This window comes from Rhamphochromis sp. 'chilingali' (assembly GCF_963969265.1).
Source record: "Rhamphochromis sp. 'chilingali' genome assembly, chromosome: 9".
Taxonomy (NCBI): Eukaryota; Metazoa; Chordata; class Actinopteri; order Cichliformes; family Cichlidae; genus Rhamphochromis; species Rhamphochromis sp. 'chilingali'.
In genome coordinates, this window is record NC_137936.1 from 14,743,579 (window position 1) to 14,766,203 (window position 22,625).

Consider the following 22,625-nt stretch of genomic DNA (forward strand, 5'->3'; position numbering starts at 1 on the left):
GAGTATCAGGATAGAGAAAAGTCAAATTTAAGAGAAAAACAATGGTAGGAGAGCAGATCAGATTAAATGGAACAATGCACTATGGGAAAAGGAACAAAGCGGAGAATGACATGGGAACATTGATTATAATGCTATAAGAACTGTTGTTAGGAGAGGAGAAGACGAAAAGCTGAAGGGGGCTGGGTGTCAGTTGATAAGAGAACTGATCTGCCTGGATTTCCGGCCCTTGGCTACTCTGGTAAAGAGGGGTGATTGGAACAAGATGGCAAAGTCTGTGATAAAAGAAATTCCTCTGATTTCATTGTTCCCCAGCAGTATCTGAATCAGAATCAGAATCAGAATACTTTATTGATCCCTGGGGGAAATTATTTTTTGTTACAGTGCTCCATTTTAAACCAACATTAAGACAAGACAGACAATACACTAACTAAGAATAGTACAATATATACATATATATACATACATACATACATAAGTCACTCATAAATAAATAGTTGGAAAAGAAACATGTGTAGTTGTAGCAGCAAACAGTGTGTTAAGTGGATGCGTTGTACAGGGAGATGGCCACAGGCAGGAATGATTTCCTGTGTCGTTCAGTGGTGCTTTTCGGTAATCTCAGTCTCTCACTGAACGTGCTCCTGTGACTGACCAACATGTCATGGAGTGGGTGGGAGGTGTTATCCAACATTGTCTTTATCTTGGACAGCATCCGCCTCTCCGACACCACCTTGAGGGAGTCCAGCTCCATCCCCACAACATTGCTGGCCTTACGGATCAGTTTATTAAGTCTGTTGGCATCTGCGACCCTCAGCCTGCTCCCCCAGCATGCAACAGCATAGAGGATCGCACTGGCCACAACAGACTCATAGAAAATCCTCAGCATTTTCTGGCAGATGTTGAAGGACCTCAGTCGCCTCAAAAAATAGAGACGACTCTGGCCCTTCCTGTAAAGTGCTGTGGTGTTTTTAGCCCAGTCCAGTTTATTGTCAATGTGTACTCCAAGGTATTTATAGTCCTCCACAATGTCAACACTGACCCCCTGGATTGAAACAGGGGTCAAGTGTTTCCTGGTCTTCCTGAAGTCCACGATCAGTTCCTTGGTCTTTGCCACGTTGAGCTGCAGATGATTCTGCTCACACCACGTGACAAAGGAGTCGACCACAGCCCGGTACTCTGTCTCATCATCCCTGCTGATGCATCCAACCACCGCAGAGTCATCAGAAAACTTCTGAAGATGGCAGGTCTCTGTGCAGTGGCTGAAGTCTGTGGTGTAGAGGGTGAAGAGGAAGGGGGAGAGGACAGTCCCCTGTGGTGCCCCTGTGTTGCTGATCACCTTGTCAGACACACACTGTGGGAGACGTACATATTGTGGTCTTCCTGTCAGGTAATCAACAATCCAGGACACCAGAGAAGCATCCACCTGCATCGCTGCTAACTTATCACCCAGGAGGGTCGGCCTGATGGTGTTGAAAGCACTGGAAAAGTCAAAAAACATGACCCTCACAGTGCTCGCCGGCTGGTCCAGATGGGTGTAGACACGATTGAGCAGGTAGATGATGGCGTCCTCAGTTCCGAGACGAGGCTGATAAGCGAACTGAAGGGGATCCAGGTGTGGTCTTACTATGGGTCGCAGCTGGTCCAGGATGAGCCTTTCCAGGGTCTTCATGATGTGGGAGGTCAATGCCACGGGCCTGTAATCCTGGGGGCCACTGGGACGTGGCGTCTTTGGTACAGGGACGAGGCATGATGTCTTCCACATCACCGGGACCCTCTGCAGACTCAGACTCAGCATAAACAGTTTATGAAAGACTCCACACAGCTGGGGGGCACAGGTCTTGAGGACAAGGGGACTCACTCCGTCTGGTCCAGCAGACTTGCCTGAGTGAAGTCTCCTCATTTGCATCTCAACCTGGTATTGAGTGAAGGTGATGGGTGGGGGAGGGGTGTCAGGAATCTCACAGGAGGCATTCCTGACATCATTCCTAGCATCATGCCACCAATAAATGACTTCTGACAAACAAGTACCATAGAAATTTTTTTTTAACTTAGAGCAGAAACAACAAAGAAAGAGTCGATGTACAAAGAAAAGTCTCTAAACAATGGTTGGCATAATGCACACAGAAGTTTAAGCTTATTTTTAGCAGATGAGCAAAATCTAATAACAGATTAAAATCTGTAGCTGACTTTTAAACTGACTGCAAGCATCTCTCCTCGTTTTTCTGTCAGGTGGATATTGATACAGTCTGGAATGAACATCACACATCAGCAGCCTCCCGCATTGCTGCAGGATGTGTCACAGACCTGGCACTGAAGGTGGCACAAAGAGAGCTGAAGGTGTGTCTTTATAACCAAATACCTCGATGCCATGGGCTTTGTCAAGAATTTCAAAACTGCAGTCTATCACCATAATGTGCTGCAAACCTTGGCAAAGCACCCACTATTGGTTATAACAACATAAAGACGTGAACCTTTTTCACGTGTGGAGATCTGGCGTTATAAAAGCAGCAAAGTGTTGAAGGTTTTTCTGCCCTTTTTTACAGAATGGCTTTGCAGTTGTGAGGCCCCCTGGACACCATGCAACCCATTCCTCCCCTCTGTAAGTACAGCAGTGTACACGCACACACCACACACACACACACGGACACATACCAGGAGCCAGCAGGCCTGCAAAGTGTTTCAAAGGATTTATTGCAAACCAGCTATACTTCTGAGCAAGAGAGAGAGACAGAGTGCCCGGCTCTCTCTACCTTAATGTATGTGTGTCTGAGTCTGTGCTGTGTGTTACCTGCTCGACGCCCGAGGCAAACTTCCTCCTCCACTCAGTTTCTTTTAAGCTTTCAAGGCACAAAGCAAAGCACCTCAGAAGAGCAGTGTACATGTGCGTGCACAGTAAATGTGGGTCTTTGTGTGGATGTGCATACTTGCGTGCATGAATTTGTGTCAGTCTTTGATTAGAGGCATTAGCCAAGTAACCACATTCAGCTGGGACTCTATGCGTGTGTGTCTGTATCTGTGTGTGTGCTCAGCATTGCTTGTCACTGGTTATTTATGGGATGATAATGACTTTTCTTGATGAGCAAAGTTTAGACAGCTTATAATATATACCGTTCACAGAGACAGTCACACTTTACGACCCATGCTGACACTGCCACTTCCAACATTCCTCCATTGTTTTTCCTACATCAACACTTTTTTTTTGCATACCTTTATAGCGGATAGTGAGTGTTTAGGGATCGGCTGCACCGAGTTGTGAGTTCATTCCTCTAAAATGATCTCACACGTCCTGCCTGCTGCTCTCGCTGCACTATCATTTGGAATGAGGAGTGGGTTGTTTTTTGTTTTTTTTTTTTGATAACCTTGGTTGTCTATTTGTCAGAGAATTTGTGGGTTCTGCATTTCTCAAGAGTGTGAGATTTTCTACTCAGCATAACGTTTTTTGTTTGTCAGCAGACGAAACAGCTCGAACTGAAACGTCCTCATTTCTCAAATATTTGCTGTAAACATTAACGTGGCAGGATCATCCCTCTGTGACTTTCAAGCTGGAGTCAGCGCTGTGACTGTCGCAGCCTGGAGTAAATAGCCACCATATGATAACTGGAGCCTTTCCTTAGAGGTTCCTAAGGTCCATATGGTGGTTCTGTGATATTAATTTAGTGAAGATGTCGTGATAAAGACATGTGGCTGCCACTCTTCCTGTCTGTTTGTCCACAGGGGCTTCTGTTTCTTCAACTCTGTGGCCATCGCTGCCAAGCAGCTCCAGCAGAAACTCAGCGTCAGCAAGATCCTCATTGTGGACTGGGTGAGGACCCACCGCATGACCAGCATCACTGGTCTCCACATGGACAGGAATAAACACACAAAAACACAGATGCAAAGGCACACAAATGTGTTGTAGGTACAAACAAGGTCCCAGATGCAGTAGCACTGCTATTTATAATTTAATTGAATTAGACACTGTTATCTCTGGTAGCCATGTGTGAGCTGAACGCTCTCACACCAGGGTTGAGGTCTTCACTCAAAAAATGTAAAATATTAGACTTTGTCTTAAAGACCAATCTTTTGCATAACACAACAGTTATATATCTTGTCATATAACTGCCAGTTATTTGACAATATAGCTATACCATAACAATGTATGTCCACAAATCCCTTTATTAATAAGAGACATAGGAGGATGTGGACCTGATCGCCGCACATCTCCATCTCCAAGTTATACACTACTTCTGTCCGGTACTCCATAAAAAGACATGAAAGTCTACATTTAATAATTTTTTTATTCCACCCATTATACAGTTCACATCTGCAGATATTGATCCACTATCACATGGTCACCTCTGTTCAGCATGTGTGTATAAGATCTTGCATGCGCTCTGTCATTGTTAGTTACTGCATCAGCACTGACTAATACCTGATTTATTAAATACAATTAAAATGCGTCTCCTGTTGACAGGGAAAAGCATGAATGCTTTACAGATTTTTCTTCCTGCGTTAGGGGTCATATGTTTAACACATGCTTTTGACTTAAAAAAAAATACACTGCTCAATATAAAACATACAAATTGTTTTGAATTTGCCAAGGTTAAAATTCTGTGTGAAATAACAGCGCGAGTCCTTGGCAGCTTCATAACTAATCATATAATCACTCTCCAGGATGTACACCATGGCAACGGCACCCAGGAAGCCTTCTACAGCGACCCAAGTGTGCTGTACATCTCTCTACATCGCTATGACGATGGCAACTTTTTTCCTGGTAGTGGACACCCCAGCGAGGTAAGTACAAAACACTCCTCCACAGCCATGCTGTGCTTTTCTGCTTTTGCTTATAATCCTGGTATCAGTTTTCTGATTGATGACAGTGAACACATTAGCCTAACAAGACCACAGGTTCTTCTTTTTGATTGTGGACATTCATGTGGCTATTTCTCATTACTAACTTGGCTGCCTGAGACAGTTTATAACAATATAATCAAAGACATCGTGAAGACAGATATGCTGGCACAGAAATGTTTGGTAATTATGTGATTCCTTTAGGATATTAGGGATCTCAAACGCTTATGTTTAACATTTACTTGCTAAAACAGGAAGAATTATTGGCCATTCAGTCAAGGAATTATCTGCATAATATAAACTTCCAACTGCAAAATCAGTTTGGTTGTGACTGACTTTTCACGATTGCAGTCTGCACTATAGATCTGTTCTCCAGCAGTGTATGGATGTGAGAGTCAAATATATGACCAGTCAGAGTCAATTACATCACAATTACATTACATTACATTACTAATACAACTGGATTCATGACGCTATAATTTGAGCAACGAAGGTTACGGTTCACTTTTGTTAACTGTCAGTCCGGCATCGTCATGACAACCTATTACGGATAGCCCAGATGTCTTTTGAATTCACCATGTGCTCATCTCATTGTGTTTGTGAGTGGTTTACGTCGAATTTCTAATGTATTTAAGCAACTTCAGGTCTTTGGATGTTGAAGCTTCCCAGCAGGATGTGCACGGTTTTGCATGCCTATGTTTGCATACAGGATATTGAGATGCCTATGAATTCTGCCTGTGGTCTTACCAGAAACCAAGTGTGATGACAGCCCTCAGGCAGATGTACTGACCCGAACCCACGCTGGCATTCATCGCCCGCTCAGTCACTCGCATTCCCTCATATATTCGCCCATCTCCCCCAACAACAATGCGGATAAAATAGTCAGTGTTTTCTCATAAAATCCCACGAGGAGGGGACGCGGCATAAAATGCTTTTTTGGCTTGGATGTGGCTTTGCCTTAAGTGGCCTCTCAACCTCTGGTGAACAGTGCGGTAAACCTCTGGAGTCTCGCTGTCCCCCGTGTAGGTATATAACGCACCATGGGGTAGGGGGTGTGATGTCATAGGCATAACAGAGAGTGCCGAGTACCTCACAGAAACCAGCACAGGCCTAATCCAGTCCAGCAATTCTTGAAACATGAAAGAGAGAAAGAGGACAGAGGGGAGTGCAAGAAACTTGGAGCTATAGAAGGAGTTGCGTGTGTGCGTGTGTGTCCACGAGCACGTGCGAGCGTGCATGCGGGTACATTACCAGTTGGCAGAGGACAGGAGGCCTCATGTGTTTTTCGTTTGCCCTGTGAACATCCCGTCCACTGAGAGAAGAATGGAGACAGACGCTCTGCGATGCTCATCAGCATTCTTTTCTCTTTCAAGCATCCTCTCACACCCATGCACACACACACACGTACGCACACACAAAGAAAATTACCACACATCTTTGCCAAGTGCGTGTCAATCAACCGCCTCAATCTCTCTTCAAACTGACACATTGACTGATGGTGAAAGGCCTAGAGAGCAGCTAAATGGCTGCTAGCAGGACTACAAAGAGAGAGGCAGGAATCCTTAAACCTTCTTTCCAAAGACCCGGGACTCACTTCACTTTCTGCCCCAAAATATTTGAGGTCAAACTGACAGGAGATCCACTCGACTTTGTGTACTCTGCTTGGCAATTTCAAGTACACGCCAAGTCCAATACAGCTTGAAAAAAATCACTCAAATATTTACAACATGTAAAATGAGCAGTATAGCGCAGTATGTCATGTCTTTTCATTTGACATGTCATACACATGAAACTCTCTAAACATCCATATAAAAAAGCACATTATGCAGTCATTTCAATCACATAGCTTTTCAGTACATAAAACAGTATGCAACATGCGGTATGTGACTCTTATTTGTAGTTGTTTTTTTGTCTTTTTTTATATAACATGCAACAGTTGCCAAATGAAAAGTACTTCCCAGTATAGCTGTAAGCCTAAATCTTGGGAACCGTTAACGGGTGTAACTCTGTTGTGGCTCCGGGTGATTTATAAGGCCATTTGACAAATTGTATCAAAATCAAAATGGAGGGACAGGGGTGTTGAATTAACAGCCATCCGTCTTTCATTTAGGAATCATAATCACTCCCTCGTGCTGCCTTAAAGAGATGCAGCCACTTCGCCTCGGTTGCTGCAATGCAAAAGTTTTGCAACAGCGGTGCTGATTTTGTGAACATTTGACACAAATCTGTCAACGTCACACAGTTTCTCAACTTTCGCTGGGACTCATTAACTTTCTCGACATTGACGGACACTCTTTCTCTCTGACACACGCACCCCCCTCTCTCTCCCCCTCTGTGTTTGTCTTCATCCAGGTGGGTGCAGGTCCAGGTGAGGGCTTCAATGTCAATGTAGGATGGACCGGAGGACTAAACCCTCCAATGGGCGATGCTGAATACCTGGCTGCGTTCAGGTAAAGAAGTTCCTATAATACTGTAGTAATGAAGCATTTAAAGGTCTATACTGGTGTTTGAGATACTTGCCAAAATAAAATGAAGGTAGCATAGACCTCAAAACTTGAGATAGGTGTTCACCCCCCTAGAACATTATATTTACGTTTGACTTCTCTTACGGTTAGTGTCACACATTGTGTTGCCAGCAGTGTTTCTCGCTTGTTGCGCTCTCATTCTGGCTTAAAGCTCAGCAAGCAGCACGTAATTGCTTGCCGAATATTCAGTTTTGAATCCAAGGTACACTTATCTCCTCCTTCGTCATGTCAGTGCGCCTATCAACCTTCAGCAGTCAACACAACAGCTGTGCATGCAGCTCAGCTCGCTTATGAAAGCACTTTAGTCATTTAGCATCCTCCACACACATCTCTAATACGCAAGCTGATCACTCCCAGGTAAAGCACATTCTGTTCAAATCACAGTACCACGAATACGCATGTTGACTATGAGCCAGCTGCTACCCAGTGTCAGTACACTTTGTATGGGAAGGGCTAAACAATAATGATTTTTTTATATAACATGTGTAATTACACATTATCGATATCATTTTTGAACTAATTCCAGAGGCCTACGTAGGCGTGTTACCCAGACACACCTTTGGTCTTGCAGCACTTTTCGTTTCATTCAAGCTATTTTTCTTGAATGAATATGCTTTGATTCTGCTCCACACTCTCAAACACACGTAATGAACTCAGAATGTTTCTGTCAGCAACACTGGCTCGCCACCAGATGATTAAGCTCTCTACATGGTGCTGCATGCACCAGACACAGTGGGTGGGCCCCTCGTCAACGGAAAGATGCTAATGAGCTAACCCATTCTGGTAAAATCCATACAGCCAATAGGCATCCTCAGAAACACTAAGTCCAGTGTTTACTGGAGCCCTGGATACTAATTAAGAAACAACTGGTCCTTTCCTGAGCAGCCGTCTGGTTTTGGTATTTTTTATCCAGTTTGGGGAAATGGCAAGCTTTTTCATGTGTAAAACTTCCTTAGTAAACCGCAGTAGAGTACTGTACTGTATTGTGTGTTACACATAAAAGCTAATATCAAATCATAGCTCTGTAGCGCAGCAGTGTCGTGGTGGTCCGTGGCAGTTGGAGGCACATACCGTGTAGCCGTGTCCGGGGCAACCTTTATCATATGTCACCACAGAGAGACCAGAATTCCTCAGTTATAATTGGTTGAAACAAAGAACAACTTATATTAAGTTTGAATCATTTTTCTGTGAACTTTGCCACCATTCTGTGAATTAACCAGTGCGAATAAATGCGTAGCATGCTTTACAGACAAAATTTAATGCATCATGAATTTGTGTTTATGCAATTAAGTCTACCTAACCTCGTGCCAGCTCTGTAATTCAATTTGATTTAGATGACAGGGTGTTCCAGACTCTCTGTGTTTCTGCTCGGGATGGAACAGAAAACTAGCCAGAGTGCGGTTACTGATGATGTGTGTCTCTGTTTTTGGGTGTGTATCGAAGGAATATTGTGGTCGGGAGTGGTGGTGGGACTCTAGTACAATCAAGAGAGAGCTCAGCTGCTTTGAGATTAAGCTTCATGATGCATTTCGTATTTGTGTGGAGGATTACTAAGACGGTCAGAATTTAAGCTCGGCCGAATCACCAGTAGCACACCATGAATCAAACTTGCAGTTTCAAAGGAAGAGCATGCATATGCAGGTATTGCAATGTGTACATAGTGTGTATGTGCATGTAAATACATTTCCTGTGTATTTCCAAGTGGCTACTGACCAATGATGAACTGTGGAGGAGAGGAGAATAGAGCAGAAGAGAGGAGAAGAAGTGGGGGGTACATTGTTAGGGAATCCAAAGGCGGCGTAATTAGGCCCAATGGATCCCAGATGGCTGGCTGTCAGTGACGTGAGAAGAGGGACGAGCTCCTAATAGGAACCAGACGCACACAAACGTCTTTGAACTGCCGCTGAGAGGGGGTGGGGTTGGGGGGTGGTGGGGGAGAGTGAGAAAGAATCAAACGCGGCATGGGCCGTGTGCTCTTGCTAAAAAACTGGCAGCTAGAGACAAGAGGAAGTAAGAAGGAGAGCAAAGAAGCAAGAAAGCTGGGCTCCCATGAGTGGAGTTTACAGTCTGTGGACACCTCAGCCTATTTATGTCAAGGGTCTCCCTTTACCTGTTTGTAACATGCAGAGAAAAACTTTTAATTGTGTCCCACTTGTAGACCCATATCTATATAGATAGATAGATAGCCAAGTAAGGTATGCAGAGCACTCGTTCTTCTTTTTTAACGGCTTCACATTTAAACAGTTGCACACATTCACACCTGGGAGGTGCCCCACCTTCCACGGTTGGCTGCTTACCAAGAGTGGATCAAGAACAGAGATGAAGCACTTGGAGCACTGCCTTTGATAATTTCTCTTTTCATGATTTTCAAATAGGGGAGCTATTTGCAATCACTTACAATTAAGTAAGTGTTTGCAGTTAGCAGTCCAGATAAAAGTTGTGAAGTATATGAATGCTCTTTGTGAAATCAGTCACTTCAACTCTTTTTTTTTGTTCAAACTCTCTTCATTAGAATAATTAATCTGTTACAGCCTGCTCTGATGTTAATTTGATCACACATTATGTTCTACTCACCCCACCCCTCAGTTCTCATTTTCTCTCAAATCATGAACACCTGTTGAAAAAAAAATTACTTCTTAAATGTGCTGTCTAATTTCTGCCTGGCCACACTGCTTGATGAATAGAACATAACACGCAGTGTTTGCTTTACGCCATTGCGTTTCCTTTTGTGGTCCTCAGAGCTGTGGTGATGCCCATCGCTCACGAGTTTTCCCCTGATGTCGTCCTCGTGTCAGCTGGCTTTGATGCTGTCGAAGGACATCCATCATCGCTCGGAGGATACAAGGTTACAGCCAAGTGTAAGGTTCACCCAGCCTCTCATTCAGCACACTTCCTGATCAACGTGCTCTTATGAGCCTTATGAGTTATAATAAATATTTGCATGTCCTGCATTTGTTAGATTTCTTATTATTACAGTTACAAAGGTTGGCTATCCTTCACAGACTGTTGTCAAACAGATAAACACTCTTATGCTGTGCAGACTTAGTGCTGATGTCAGATATTATCACTGATGTGTAACGCAGTTTTCAGAGTGCAGCTTTGTAGAGAAGTTAAAGTTTGTTTGTAGAACCTGTTTCTTTATATGAGCCAGTCTTTATGTTTAACTAAAACTCATCACCATAATAGACTGTATATAAAAATGCACATAGGCACTGTGATGTCATTCTTTGGTTTGTTAAGCCCCAATTTGAAGATTTTAGTATTATGGACAGTTCTTTTTTGAGTAGTTTCTCAAGCCAGATCATCTGCTCTGTTAGCAAGCTAAACCTGTAAATAGCCGCTATCCGGTGCTAATATGTGAATCAATTATTAGTAAACTAACTATAACTTGGACCCAGACTTCTTGGGATCTTCTTCAGTTGTTAAAAAGTTGTTAAAATAGTTAAAATGCTCCACATGTAACCACTGTCTACATGTGCAGTCCAGTTAGTGGAGGTGAAGCAGGCAGCTGTTACAGTAGCTGCATCAGTGTACCTGCCACATCTCCAATTATATTAATTTTACACTTCAAAAAATGTAGTTTAACCAGTCCTAAAACAATCTGTAAAACTTTCATATAGATGGAAATGAGCTGTATAGACCAAACCCGTTTTTGTAGCAGGCTGTATACTCATATATATTTATTTCTGCTGCAATTATTTTAATATGAGAGTCTATGGAGATTGACTCGTTTTGCAGGCAGCCTCAAGTGGACATTAGTGGAACTGCAGTTTTCAGTGCTTCAGCATAGGCTTCATTTTTTAGGCTTCAGACCTTTGCAAAATAAGAAATGATGTCACCAGTCAACATGATGTTGTGAAATTATTCTCAGTAATTTGTCAGAGTCCGGTGTGCAAAGTGTGGCTAACTTTCCACAGCACTGATATAATCCCATACAATCAATTTCTGGCTTAACCTTTGTGTATTCGGTTTTGTGCATGCTTTGTTCTCCACCAGGTTTTGGCTTCCTGACCCGTCAACTGATGTCACTGGCCGGCGGTAAGGTGGTCATGGCTCTGGAGGGTGGGCATGACCTCAAAGCTATCTGCGATGCCTCCGAAGCCTGTGTGAGCGCCTTGCTGGGCATGGAGGTTGGATGTGTTTTTGCGCATACAGAACATGTGTCTTTTCACAGATACCTACAGCATGTTTCCCTCTCTAACCTCTGACCACATGTGCCACAGGTGGAGCCTCTGTCCCAGTCGGTGTTGGACCAGAAGCCCTGTGAAAATGCGGTGCTTTCTCTGCAGAAAGTCATCCAGATTCATGGTGAGAATACAACATGCAGCATCAAAAACCATCACCAACATGACACTGAGCAGTCTTGTGAAACTTGTGGAAAATATTGATCTAAAAAAATAATCTTCGTTTCATTAGTTTGAAAGATTTTGTTGCTGTTTTTTTTAACTTCATTCTCCACTGTTTGCCTCAGTTGTCTTTAGTATCTTACTCTCTAAGGTTGGCCATAAGCTATTTGAGTCATAAACACCTTTAAACTGTCAAAAGAAATAGTAAATCAAAAACAAATGTCCATCATTATCTTGTGGAAGTGGAAGAGATGGCTAGCAGTCACTGGATGTGCTCACTTCCAGAATTGTTTCTCAAGAAAGTTGCTGTAATGGGAAAGTTAGTAATGGTCCTTGGGCTGAAATATGTGCTTTTATTTGAAAATGAGATCAAAGAAAGGGCTTGCTTGCAAAATTAATAATTATACCACTATGTTCACTTCCTTATACATGAAAGGATTTCAAGTCAAGTCAGATTGTTTTAATATTGGCCCAAAAATCACACCGTGCGGCTACAGCATCCTCTCTCCGCGGATAAAAAGAAACACTTCAAGATGAGCAACAGAGGAGGAAGAGTGAAATTACATCAACGCTACTAATTCTAATGACTGTAGAGCAATTTAGCATTTTTATTTGAAAGGAATTTCATCAAAATATTTTTCGGCTCCATTAAAAACGTTTTCGTCAAGCTAAAATAAAACATGTCTATTTTTTTCCATCACTAAGTCTTCTCACATCGCCCCTACTGTCCGACCACCTCTCCTCCTTTACACCCCTGTCTCCCCATCTCTCCCTCCAGCCGTCCCACACACAGACAGACAGACACACACACATACGCACACACACAGCCGCCCTGGCTCCAATTATCTTCAAACACTTCTCTGGCACACGACCTTCGCAACATCCCCTTCTGATTGCACACAAATGTTATCCCAACCAAATTAGATTAATTAAAAATATTTGAATAGCCACAAGAATGTTAAGCCCATAATTTAGGCCCGGGGTGAAATATATGTGAGTTGCATTCGCAGCCAGAACACACACGCTCAGAGATGAGCACATTTGCAAACTCAAATTTTTTTTCCTTTCGCTGTGTGACACGGGACTCGAGGCCCTGAGAGAACAGATTGAATTTGAATTTACATTCGTGAAATTATCAACATGGATATTTAGACCACGGGCTGTTTATGTCACAGTCATTGCTTATATTCAGATCAAACGGCTACAACTAGCGGATCAAACACCGTGCAGTGCTCTTTAATAATGGAGACGCCTTCCCTCAAGGAACAGTTCAGGATGAAAACAGCTCTGAAATACCAATGAATGCGGCCATTAATCTTTTCTCTCTCCTGTTTTCCTCCCTCCTCTCCATCTTTTTTCCATTCTTCGCTTCCCGCAGGTGAGTACTGGCAGAGTTTGAAGGATTCGGCCTCCACAGTGGATATGTCCTACTTGCAGGCGCAGAGACGAAGACTGAGACGAGACTCGGACAGCGAGGCTGTCAGCGCCATCGCCTCTCTGTCGATGGGGTCTCTTGCATCTGACAGGTAGGGGCAGCTCTGTGTTTCATATCTTCTGCTTTAGCACTGCCATAATGTTGTACTTTATGCACGTTTAACCCTTATCTTTCTCTTTGTCATCAAGGAAACCGTCTGAGAAATGATGGAGAAAAGGTGATTCTCCCTGAAGAAAGACTCAAGCCTCTACACACTCCACACACACGCACACAAACACGCAAAGCAGCGCTTTGGATCGTCACTGGAAGCAGATGTCACTTCACAAAAACTCCACCTGTATTACTACTGGCTGAATTCTGACCCATCTGATCCAAACACACACACACACATCGACGACCAGCAATCATCTGGGCCGCGTTCTCACTCTCATCCCTCGCTGCAATGAGAGCTAAAGCTAAAAGAGACACCCAGGTGCAGATTAATGAAGGGTTTTGCAACAACGTGATGTAGCATATACACCTTGAGAGAAAAACACATCTCTGCACATTTGCAGACTGAATTAAAATGACTCCAGCACAACTCTGAGCAAGAGCCCCAAGACTGTTAGAAGGAAGGGTCAAAGGTCGCCTCAGCTTATCGAAGCCACTCAGTTTGAGAAGAAGGAGTCGTCCCCAAAAGTACGTGCGAGTGATGGAGCGCAGACGTATCCCTCGGCCGCGATGTCATTCGTCTGCGTGCGACCGCGATCGAGCGGGTTTTTCTGATCATCCTGCACTGCACGTTTGTTCTCATCATCAGTTCATCTGACCGGAGGAACACTTTTTTTGGGGGGGGATGACATTGTTTTTTAAGAATCATGAGTGAAGCTACAATGAGGTCTGACATACATATTTTTTTTCAGCGTTTTCATCATTTCTTTCTTGGCGTACCCAGGGCGAGCGCGTGTAGCAAGACCTCGGATTGCTGCAGTTATTTGTATCGCTCCTCTGAAGTGCATCTTAAATATGTAGATATGCTGTAGTTAGTGGTGGTAGCATTAGTCACAATGAAGAGCTGATACCTCCAGTCGCTGTGGTATTGATATTCGGGGGAAGGGGGGATAATAAGCCTGTCAGATAAGACAGAATCACCCATGATGCCTCAATGCAGTGTAACCACTCAGTAATGATTGTACAAGTGACAATGCACATCAGTTTTTAACATTTTGGATGAGACTCGCATCCAAACACTCACTCACACAAAGTGCACTTATCTCGCCCTCGGAAACGAGGGTCAGAGCGACTCGGGTCTCAAAATCTGAACTTTGATGTTTCTACCTGTGGATGAGCATTCCTGCTGTATTTGTTACATGTTTTTTTTCTATTATTATTATTTTTTTTATTTTTTTTAATCTGATCTGTCTTCTGTTCATCCCCTACGTAGCGCCAGTCTATTTACTGTCATCCTCGGAGATGTTACGCTCCCCGGACCAAACAATGGCATGATAGTGGTTTAGTTAGGATGAAGCAATACTGAGATAGTTAAATATCCACACAGTGCAATTGGACACAGGTTAAGTACAACCAAAGCTTATGAGAACAATGTGTTGTCCCTGGACTGGCATGGCCTGAAGAACTTCAAAGACTTTGAAGACTTTGCGAATGTTTCTTTTCTCAATCCAAACAGTCAAAAAGCACCAAAAAAAAACGCAGGACATTTATATACGCAAATCAATTCGACATGACTCCTATTTATATATTCAGATTCTGTGTCTTTGAAGTGCTCTTTGCATGGCTAACATGATTGTGATGGTGCTAATACAGTATGTCTGATTGTTTGTTTTTTATTTTTAGTTTGTTTGTATTTTACGTTGCACTCTGTATGTAACTCACGGCCTTTCCGACATTTGTTGATGTTACGAAAATGTGAAAAACGAAAGACATCCTGTAGGACATCCTGATGGAGGAGCGTAGCTTTCAGTCGTTGTTTGTTTTTTAAGAACGTTCACGACAGCGACCTGATATATCACGTGTCTTAATCAGTGTAAATGATCTATTTTTTTATTTGAGCCCAAATAATGAACCCTGTGCATACTCGGAGACCAAATTATCAGTCGAAGGATTGTTCTGACCAACCTGTGTAAAGGTAGCCTTAACAAACTGGAATTTTTACTTTAGGTCAAGTCCAGTTTTCTTTATAACTGACTGTCTTGATTTTTTTTTCTGTACAGTGTACATAGCGACATTGGTTTTGTTGTCTTACTTTTGCCTTTTTCTACTATTTTCACCCAAAAAAACCTAATAAAGGTAAATTATGTACATTTTAAGAAAGATCAGTTGTTTCTTTTTTCCTATTTTACTTTTTTTTTCTCTTTGTTTGGTCATTTTCTTTTCCCAGCATTCTCCATTCTCCTTCAAAAATACAATATTGTACTTATGTACAGCCATGAGGAAAAAAATTTATTTCCACAGGATATCACACAAGAGAGATGATCATAAGCAAATTCAAAGCAGTACAAAAGCAACACTTTTAAACCACATGGTTACAAATGAATCTGCTGTGGCTCAAATCACTTTGTCGCCACTTTGGCACATTTTATACGAAAATTTCCGCTGTTTTATTTTTGCGTTTTTTTCAATGAAAATAAGCTTGCAAAGATATTTTAAAGCTGCTGTAATTAAAACAAACAAAGAAAAAAACTACTTAAATGAGATTTTCTTGCAATACAAAATGCAGCTTTCTACTAGAAAAGAGTAAAATGAAAAACAGAGGGGGCTGAACTGGGATCAGTGGTGGTATCAAGACTTTTTCCTTTTTTTTTCCCTTAAAGGCGAGAGCAAAGGATAAGCAGAGTTTAAAGTAATACAGTGTGCGTATACCGATTCACATACACTCTAAAACCCACAAAATACACAGAAAGCGATCCAGTTATTACAAAGTCGAAGATCAGCGCCAAATTCCTCGTGCTCTTCCTCTTCCCTCAAGACGGGGTCTTCAGAGCCAGAGCGATTAGCTTATTAGCATTTTAGCTGTAAACATTCATTGGCTGTGACCGCCCTCTAACCATCACTGTGCCATTATCATTAGTCATCTTAATGTCTGTCTGGCAGTGAGTCATCCACTGTGAAGACTTGGGTGGATCTCGCCGTGGTGGTTATCGCCGTGTAACCGAAGGCACTCGAACCAGCAGCCATTTTGTTTCATTGTCACCGCAGGCCAGCTGTTCGTTGATCTTTGTTTATTTTTTATTTTTTTAAAAAGTTCATTTCAGTTTCATCGTTCAAAGTGTTCAGCTCTTCGTCGGGCCGTCGAGGGATCTTCACCAGAGTTTCGGGAACACTCGGTGAAGGCCGGGCGACGGCACGGAGGCCAGACTTGTCCAGAGAAAGAGAAAGTTTTCTTTTCCTTTTTTTTTTTGTTTTGTTTTTTTGTTTTTTAAAGTGGAGATATTTGTCAAGGCAGGAACCAATTTCTTCGAGTGTAGTGAAGTTTCCATTTGTCAGTTTTCTGCAGGGAGAAGAAACATAAAAGGCAAGTTAGCATTATGGGCATTTTATAGCATTTCACACAAATTAAAGACCGGGTGAATGTGTTGAGGATACAACATGTGAGCGCAGACAAGCAAAAACGGAAAAATCCCCACAACTCTTCAGCTTCTCCTTTTAACAGGCAAACATTTCATCTGGATCATTTTCAGCTTTCCCTAATTATAGCGTGCCCTTCCGCGATACCACGAGAAGTCTTGCGAGCGGAAGCCGGATGTATGTGTGTGTTAGGGCTAGGGTCACATGACTTTGATCGTACCCCGAAAGCATGCCGCGTGCATATTCCCATCCAAAAGGTGCTTTGTTTTTCAAGTCACAGAGCGTGGGGCCACCTCTTTTGTGCTGGAAAGCCATTAAACACCCTGCCTCACATTTTCATGCCCGGTCAGTATTTAAATGCACACTTTTTTTGTATTTGATTAATTTATGTTCGCTAATTGCGTCTCTGGAAAATAGTTTTTATTGGTACACCTGCACTGGATTCAAGCCAACTTTATTTGTTAAAGAAAGCACATGTAAAGGTTTTCGTGTGGGGGTCGGTCCTTATTAATGTTTTTAAATGACTGAACGATTTCTGTTTCGTTATATTGTGTAAGCGTGCAGATTCTGATACACTCTGGGCTTGTGTTATGTGGTTCTTTGCTGCCTACGTGTCAAACCAGAAGACCTTCCTCTATCCCTGCAGCTGTCTGACCAGCACACGTTCGAATGCACGCTCGAGCGCATATGCGTGGAGCAGTCAAATGTACACACACGCACACACACACACAATCCTCCCACCTGCACTCAGCTCTTAGTTTGGATCTCTAAAAATAAAGATGACTCTCAGAAGCCACGACTTCTGGATGAGGCTTTTAAAAACGCAGATGAGCCGCAGAGGACTTTACATCTGGTCCCAGATCAGCCAACAGCGAAAGCCAGATATTTAATATGTGCAGAAGAGCGTCCAACAGCTGGTCAGTCCAAATTGTAAAACACCACACACACATACGCACACACACATATGTGCACAGATGCAGCAGAGCCAGGGGTTCCGGCACAGGAAAGCAGTGACAGGCATTGTGATTATAGTATAAACAGAGGGGAGAGTCTTGTTTGTTCCAACTCAGACTGAACAATCGCTTCATTCTGAACATCTCACGCTGAGCCAGACACCCATACATCTTCAAAATCGTGCTCATGAAAATGCACAAAAATGTCTGCGCCGATTCGTGTTCGTGTGTACATGCTGCGGGCTTCCAAATAAAATATAAAATGTTCTTTTACACCAAAAGCAGTGAATTTTATAAACATTTTGTTTTTTTATTTCTTTGCTTTTTTTTTTTGCTTTTGTTGCAATATACTCATCAATTGAACAAATAAATAAATAAACAACTATGTGATTTCTTTGAAAAAATCTGAGGTAGGAAAAAAAGCAGGAACACTATGCAGTCCTCTAGAATATTTTAAAGCCTTAAATGTACGTGTATGGAATTTTGAATTTCTGAATAATGTATGAATTACATATGTACTATCTGTTTATGTATTAACTGTCCGTCTGCTCTCCAACTCTATAAACCATTTTTGTACACTGGTCATTCTTAAAGAAGAGGCACTGATGTTGTTCAACATCTTTAAATAAAGGATGTAACAATTATTCACTGATATCTGATACCACACCATAAACAGCCTTAAACAAGGGAACATTACAAGCACGTCATGTGATGTCAGTTGTTTGGGTTATTTTGTCCAACACCAAGTAAAACAAGTACACATGGCCTCATCAACACACACACAGAGACTGTTTTAGGACCCGTGCACGCATACGTGCACGCTCCGCCTTTGAAGTGTCCTGACCCTTTCTAACCTCAGCTCTTTCCTAAAATTGCATGTTTTGGTCATGCAGGCGCAGGCCTTGAGTTTGCAGCACTTTCTGTGGCGGCCCCTGCAGAGCTGATGATAACAGGCAGAGCAGTCAAAGTGGTAGGTAATAACTACAACGATGCGTTCAAGGACAGTCGTGTCCACGAGCAGGGGCCTTGGCTTTCCGCTGATTGGAGCCCTCCCCAACCCCCCGCTCCACTCCATGATGTCTGGTGAGTTAGCTCAGAGTGGAACACCTGCGGTGTGCACATAGCAGCAGCTGCATGTGTGTGTCTGGACAGTGTAATATATATGTGTATAAGCACGGGTTGTATGAAGCCCATGTGCAGCAGTACCTGTAGTATCATTTGTGATTCGGGATGAATGCTGCATATGTTTGTAATCATTTAAAGGCCTGATCAGAGAACCGTGTCTGTGCCTGTTTGCAGTGTGTGTGTTCACCTTGACCTGCGATCTAGCTGTTAGAAAAGCATGTTGCACTGAAACCCAGATTAATCTCTGCTCGGCCTTTGCTCCTCACAATGTCTTCACCCGCCTATCTTTTTTTTTTAAATAAATCCTTTGATGTTGTCAAAGACCTTCATGGCCTTTTTTTTTTTTTGGAAGAAATATAACTAAGTCTGACCAAACTGAAATCAGAAGATGGGAGAGATAAAAATCACTGAAACAACATCTGCAAATGTATTCCTGTTTACTTATATGCACATGTTTGCACACAAACACACACACACACACACACTGCTGCACAGCTAATTAAAACTCACTACAACCACACAGACACAGCAAGCACACACAAACATGTGCTGACATACACAGCCCCGTGCGGCTGACCCTAACCCCGGTAGACACACCTTCCTAATACCTCACAACTGTTTCCAATCTAAAGGTTCCTGCTTGTCTGGGCCCCAGCGAGGCCTGATTGCACGATATAAGATCCTGAGGAGAGAGGGCAAGGCTGCAAGGGAGAGAGAGAGAGAAAGAGAGAGAGAGTGATGTGCCTCCACTCCCCCACCCACCCACCCACTCTCCCTTTCTCCCCCACCCCCTTGCTGTACCTGTGCAGGAATCTGGTGTCTGTTTAAAATGTTTTTTGGGGTTTTTTTTTGTCTTTTTTAAAAAAGCCCTGGAGACTGCAGAGGAAAACATTTGTCTTACATTCATCAGAGGAATGTCAAACACTGGAGTGTTGATGATGATGATAATGTGCTTTTAGCTGATTTTTGGTTTATAAAGCGAAGCAACCAGGATGCTCAAAGGACCTCTTTCTTTGAAATTAACGCTCTGCCCCTGATTGTGTTTTATTTAAGTCTGTGCACTAATCGTCCTCACCTTATCTGCTGGAAAGTGTTTTTATGGTAATTTTGAAAACGCATGGAGGGTGGTTAATGACAACTACACTGAAAAGAGAAAAAAATTATAAAGAGGTGGGCAGACATTTTTGTTTGTGACTGAATGTGTTAGAAGAAGAAAATAGAAAATAAATTTTTAACCAATTAAACTATTTTTAAATTTAGAATTTTTTTTCCTTTTATCTACTTTCCTTTTTGCATAACTTTACCTTTACATACGTTTGTACTTTACATTATTTTAAATTTATATTTTGTCTATTATTAAATTAATGTATTTTTTTTAAGAGTCCTACTCCAAAGTTTCTGATCCGTTTACACAAAACCAACGTGGGATTGAGTTGTATTTGAATTTCTTGTGTGTGTGACAAATATTTATACACAAAACAACAGATCATAACTGACAGTGTATTACTCTTTTTAAAATATGAATTAAAAATGAAACAAACAAAGAAAAAATACTAACTGGTAAGTTGTTTTGATGATTAGCTAATAAAAATTAAGTTAAGATTTGAGGTTTAAAGAAAACACATGCACACTGAAATCAAAGACTGATATCACAGTTACATGAAAAATAACACTGCAGCTTATTTTGTCAGACATTTTTAAAGCATGCTCTTGAATTCATTTTTCTATGTTTTGATAGAAATTACGATTTAAAACAAGTAAAGCAAAGTTTTCTTCGCTTTTGGTCCTACTGTATTTTTTCACATGACGGAAAATACGTTTTCTGTCGTGTTTTGACATACACACATTTTAGCTCTTCACATTTACACTGTAACATTTTGATTCATATATTAAAAGCTGTTTATTCAATTCCTGTCTTCCTGATTGCATTTACTATATGAAGCAAAAGTGTTAAATTCTCCGATAATAAAACTCCGAAAGAAGAGTTTTCGTCACCTTTGTGTGGCGTGCATCGCATTCTCAAAATTTAGATCATGTCCACATCATTTATTCCTTCTTTGATCAAATTAACAAACCATTTTTATTCATTTTGTTTTCATCGAGTTTGTGTTTTTCGATTGAAGAGAGCACACTTACACTGAAATCTTAGTCTAAATGTTGAGCCACAAACTGCCTGTACACATGTGTGTGTATACATACATGTTCGACACTATTCTCTGCACGAATGTGTGTGTGTGTGTGTGTGTGTGTGTGTGTGTGTGTGTGTGTGTGTGTGTGTGTGTGTGTGTGTGTGTGTGTGTGTGTGTGTGTGTGCATATTTCATCCATACCTGAAGGGCTGCAGTGGAGCGAATCATAGCCCTGGGAAAAAACTGTGGGACAGATAAGGGAGAAAGAGGTGGAAAGAGTGGAGGGGAACGGGGTTAGGTTTTGGAGATTTCAGTAACTTAAAGCGTGTTCAACTATGGAGGTGGAGTGAGACGAGAAAGGACTGCAGAGGTTTATGAGAAGGTTAAGATCAGACCATGAGGGGAGAAGGAGGCTTAAAGGTCAGGAAATGAGTGCAGACACGGACAGAGCTGGGGAGGGAGGGAAGATGTGGACACGAGAGGGTGTACAAGAGAAGTTCAGTGGGGTCCTAGTGGCTGGTAGACATGGCCCAGGCCCCCTCCATCCTCCAGACGGAGAAGGCGTAGCTGAGTCTTTCATGGGCCAGGTAGTTGCAGCTGGCCAGCTTGGCGTCCATCTCATCGCTCTGCAGCACCTGGTAGAGGAAGTCGATGTAGCGTGAGGCCAGCTTCAGGATCTGGATCTTGCTCAGCTTGTCCGAAGGTAGTGTGGGAATGATCTTGCGCAGAGAGGCAAAAGCGTCGTTCAGGGATTGAGTGCGCTGACGCTCCCGCACGTTGGCGATGACGCGCTGAGAGTGGAGCTCCTCGAAGGGCGCCTCGGGCCTGGGGCCCAAAGTCGTCGGGGCCAATGACACGACCGTTGAGGGGCTTTTCTTCATCCTCTTTGGCCCAGACGGTAGCAGGCTGCTGGAGCTGCCTGTGCTGCTCTCCTCTGCCTGACTGAGGCTGTCCTTTTTGGGATAAGGGGAGCGTTTTCGATTTCCTGGTTGAAGGGTCTTTTTTGATCCTCTCTCCAGCTCTTCCTCGCTGGCCCCCAGTCCTCCTTCAGGGGAGTTGGTGCAGGACACCTCTTCTCTCATTCTCCTGTCCACTAATAACCTTCCAGCCACCAACACAAAAACTGGATTTCGTGCGGTTCTTTATCGCTTGAGCTTACAGCTTCAAAAAAGAAAACAAAAAAAACCCTCAGCTTGACAAGCTTGTGTAAGTCACGACTGCTGAAGCTCCATCGGATTGGACGCCTTGTCGTCCTGTTTCCTGGTTACCTTGTTAAAATTCTCACTTTCACATTCCCCTCTCAACCTGCCAGACAGAACAACAACAAACCATCTGACAGGCAGGTCCACCTCCACCTCTTTTATACCCAAACGCCAACCCGGAGCCTGCGGGCAGCTCTTATTGGCTCGAATGTTTTCCAGAGGGTGTGGCCGGGTATGAAACAGGCAGGAAAGCAGGAAGTGTGCATTAGCTGGGCGGGTGATAGAGAAAAGGGGGTAAGTGGTTCGCTTAGCCAATAAGAAGTGCTGTGTCTAATGTTGCAGAGATGTCTGAGGCTTTATGGGTTCCAGATTTGGGCTGGACTGTTAGAGCGCCTGCATCCTCGTGTCTACACAAACCTTGCATCTCTGACAGTCACCACGTGTAAGCTTTAACGTTTTAATACTTTTATGATTATAGTGGCGCTTTAAGCTTAACTCTTTATTTCCCTTTAAAACTCAA

The 22,625-nt window shown here is 42.8% G+C and overlaps 2 protein-coding genes across 2 annotated transcripts in view; one reads left to right on the top strand and one right to left on the bottom strand.

Annotated features, from left to right (window-relative positions):
• Positions 1–15,420, top strand: part of LOC308402401 (histone deacetylase 7-like) — a 43,435-nt gene extending 28,015 nt beyond the window's left edge. The window contains exons 16-25 of the mRNA XM_080891213.1: positions 2,227–2,334; positions 2,541–2,596; positions 3,712–3,799; positions 4,651–4,770; positions 7,180–7,277; positions 10,092–10,210; positions 11,349–11,482; positions 11,576–11,660; positions 13,077–13,224; positions 13,322–15,420. Coding sequence (XP_080747339.1) covers positions 2,227–2,334; positions 2,541–2,596; positions 3,712–3,799; positions 4,651–4,770; positions 7,180–7,277; positions 10,092–10,210; positions 11,349–11,482; positions 11,576–11,660; positions 13,077–13,224; positions 13,322–13,340 — 975 coding nt within the window. The 3' untranslated portion in view covers positions 13,341–15,420. The remainder of the gene's footprint in view (positions 1–2,226; positions 2,335–2,540; positions 2,597–3,711; positions 3,800–4,650; positions 4,771–7,179; positions 7,278–10,091; positions 10,211–11,348; positions 11,483–11,575; positions 11,661–13,076; positions 13,225–13,321) is intronic.
• A 137-nt stretch (positions 15,421–15,557) lies between these two features.
• LOC308402414 (twist-related protein 2-like) lies at positions 15,558–22,328 on the bottom strand. The gene is made up of 2 exons (XM_080891233.1): positions 21,105–22,328; positions 15,558–16,620 (listed from the first exon to the last, which is right to left on the bottom strand). The coding sequence occupies exon 1, from the start codon at positions 21,983–21,985 to the stop codon at positions 21,413–21,415; it is 573 nt and encodes a 190-aa protein (XP_080747359.1). The 5' UTR covers positions 21,986–22,328; the 3' UTR covers positions 15,558–16,620; positions 21,105–21,412.
• Between the last annotated feature and the right edge of the window lie 297 nt (positions 22,329–22,625).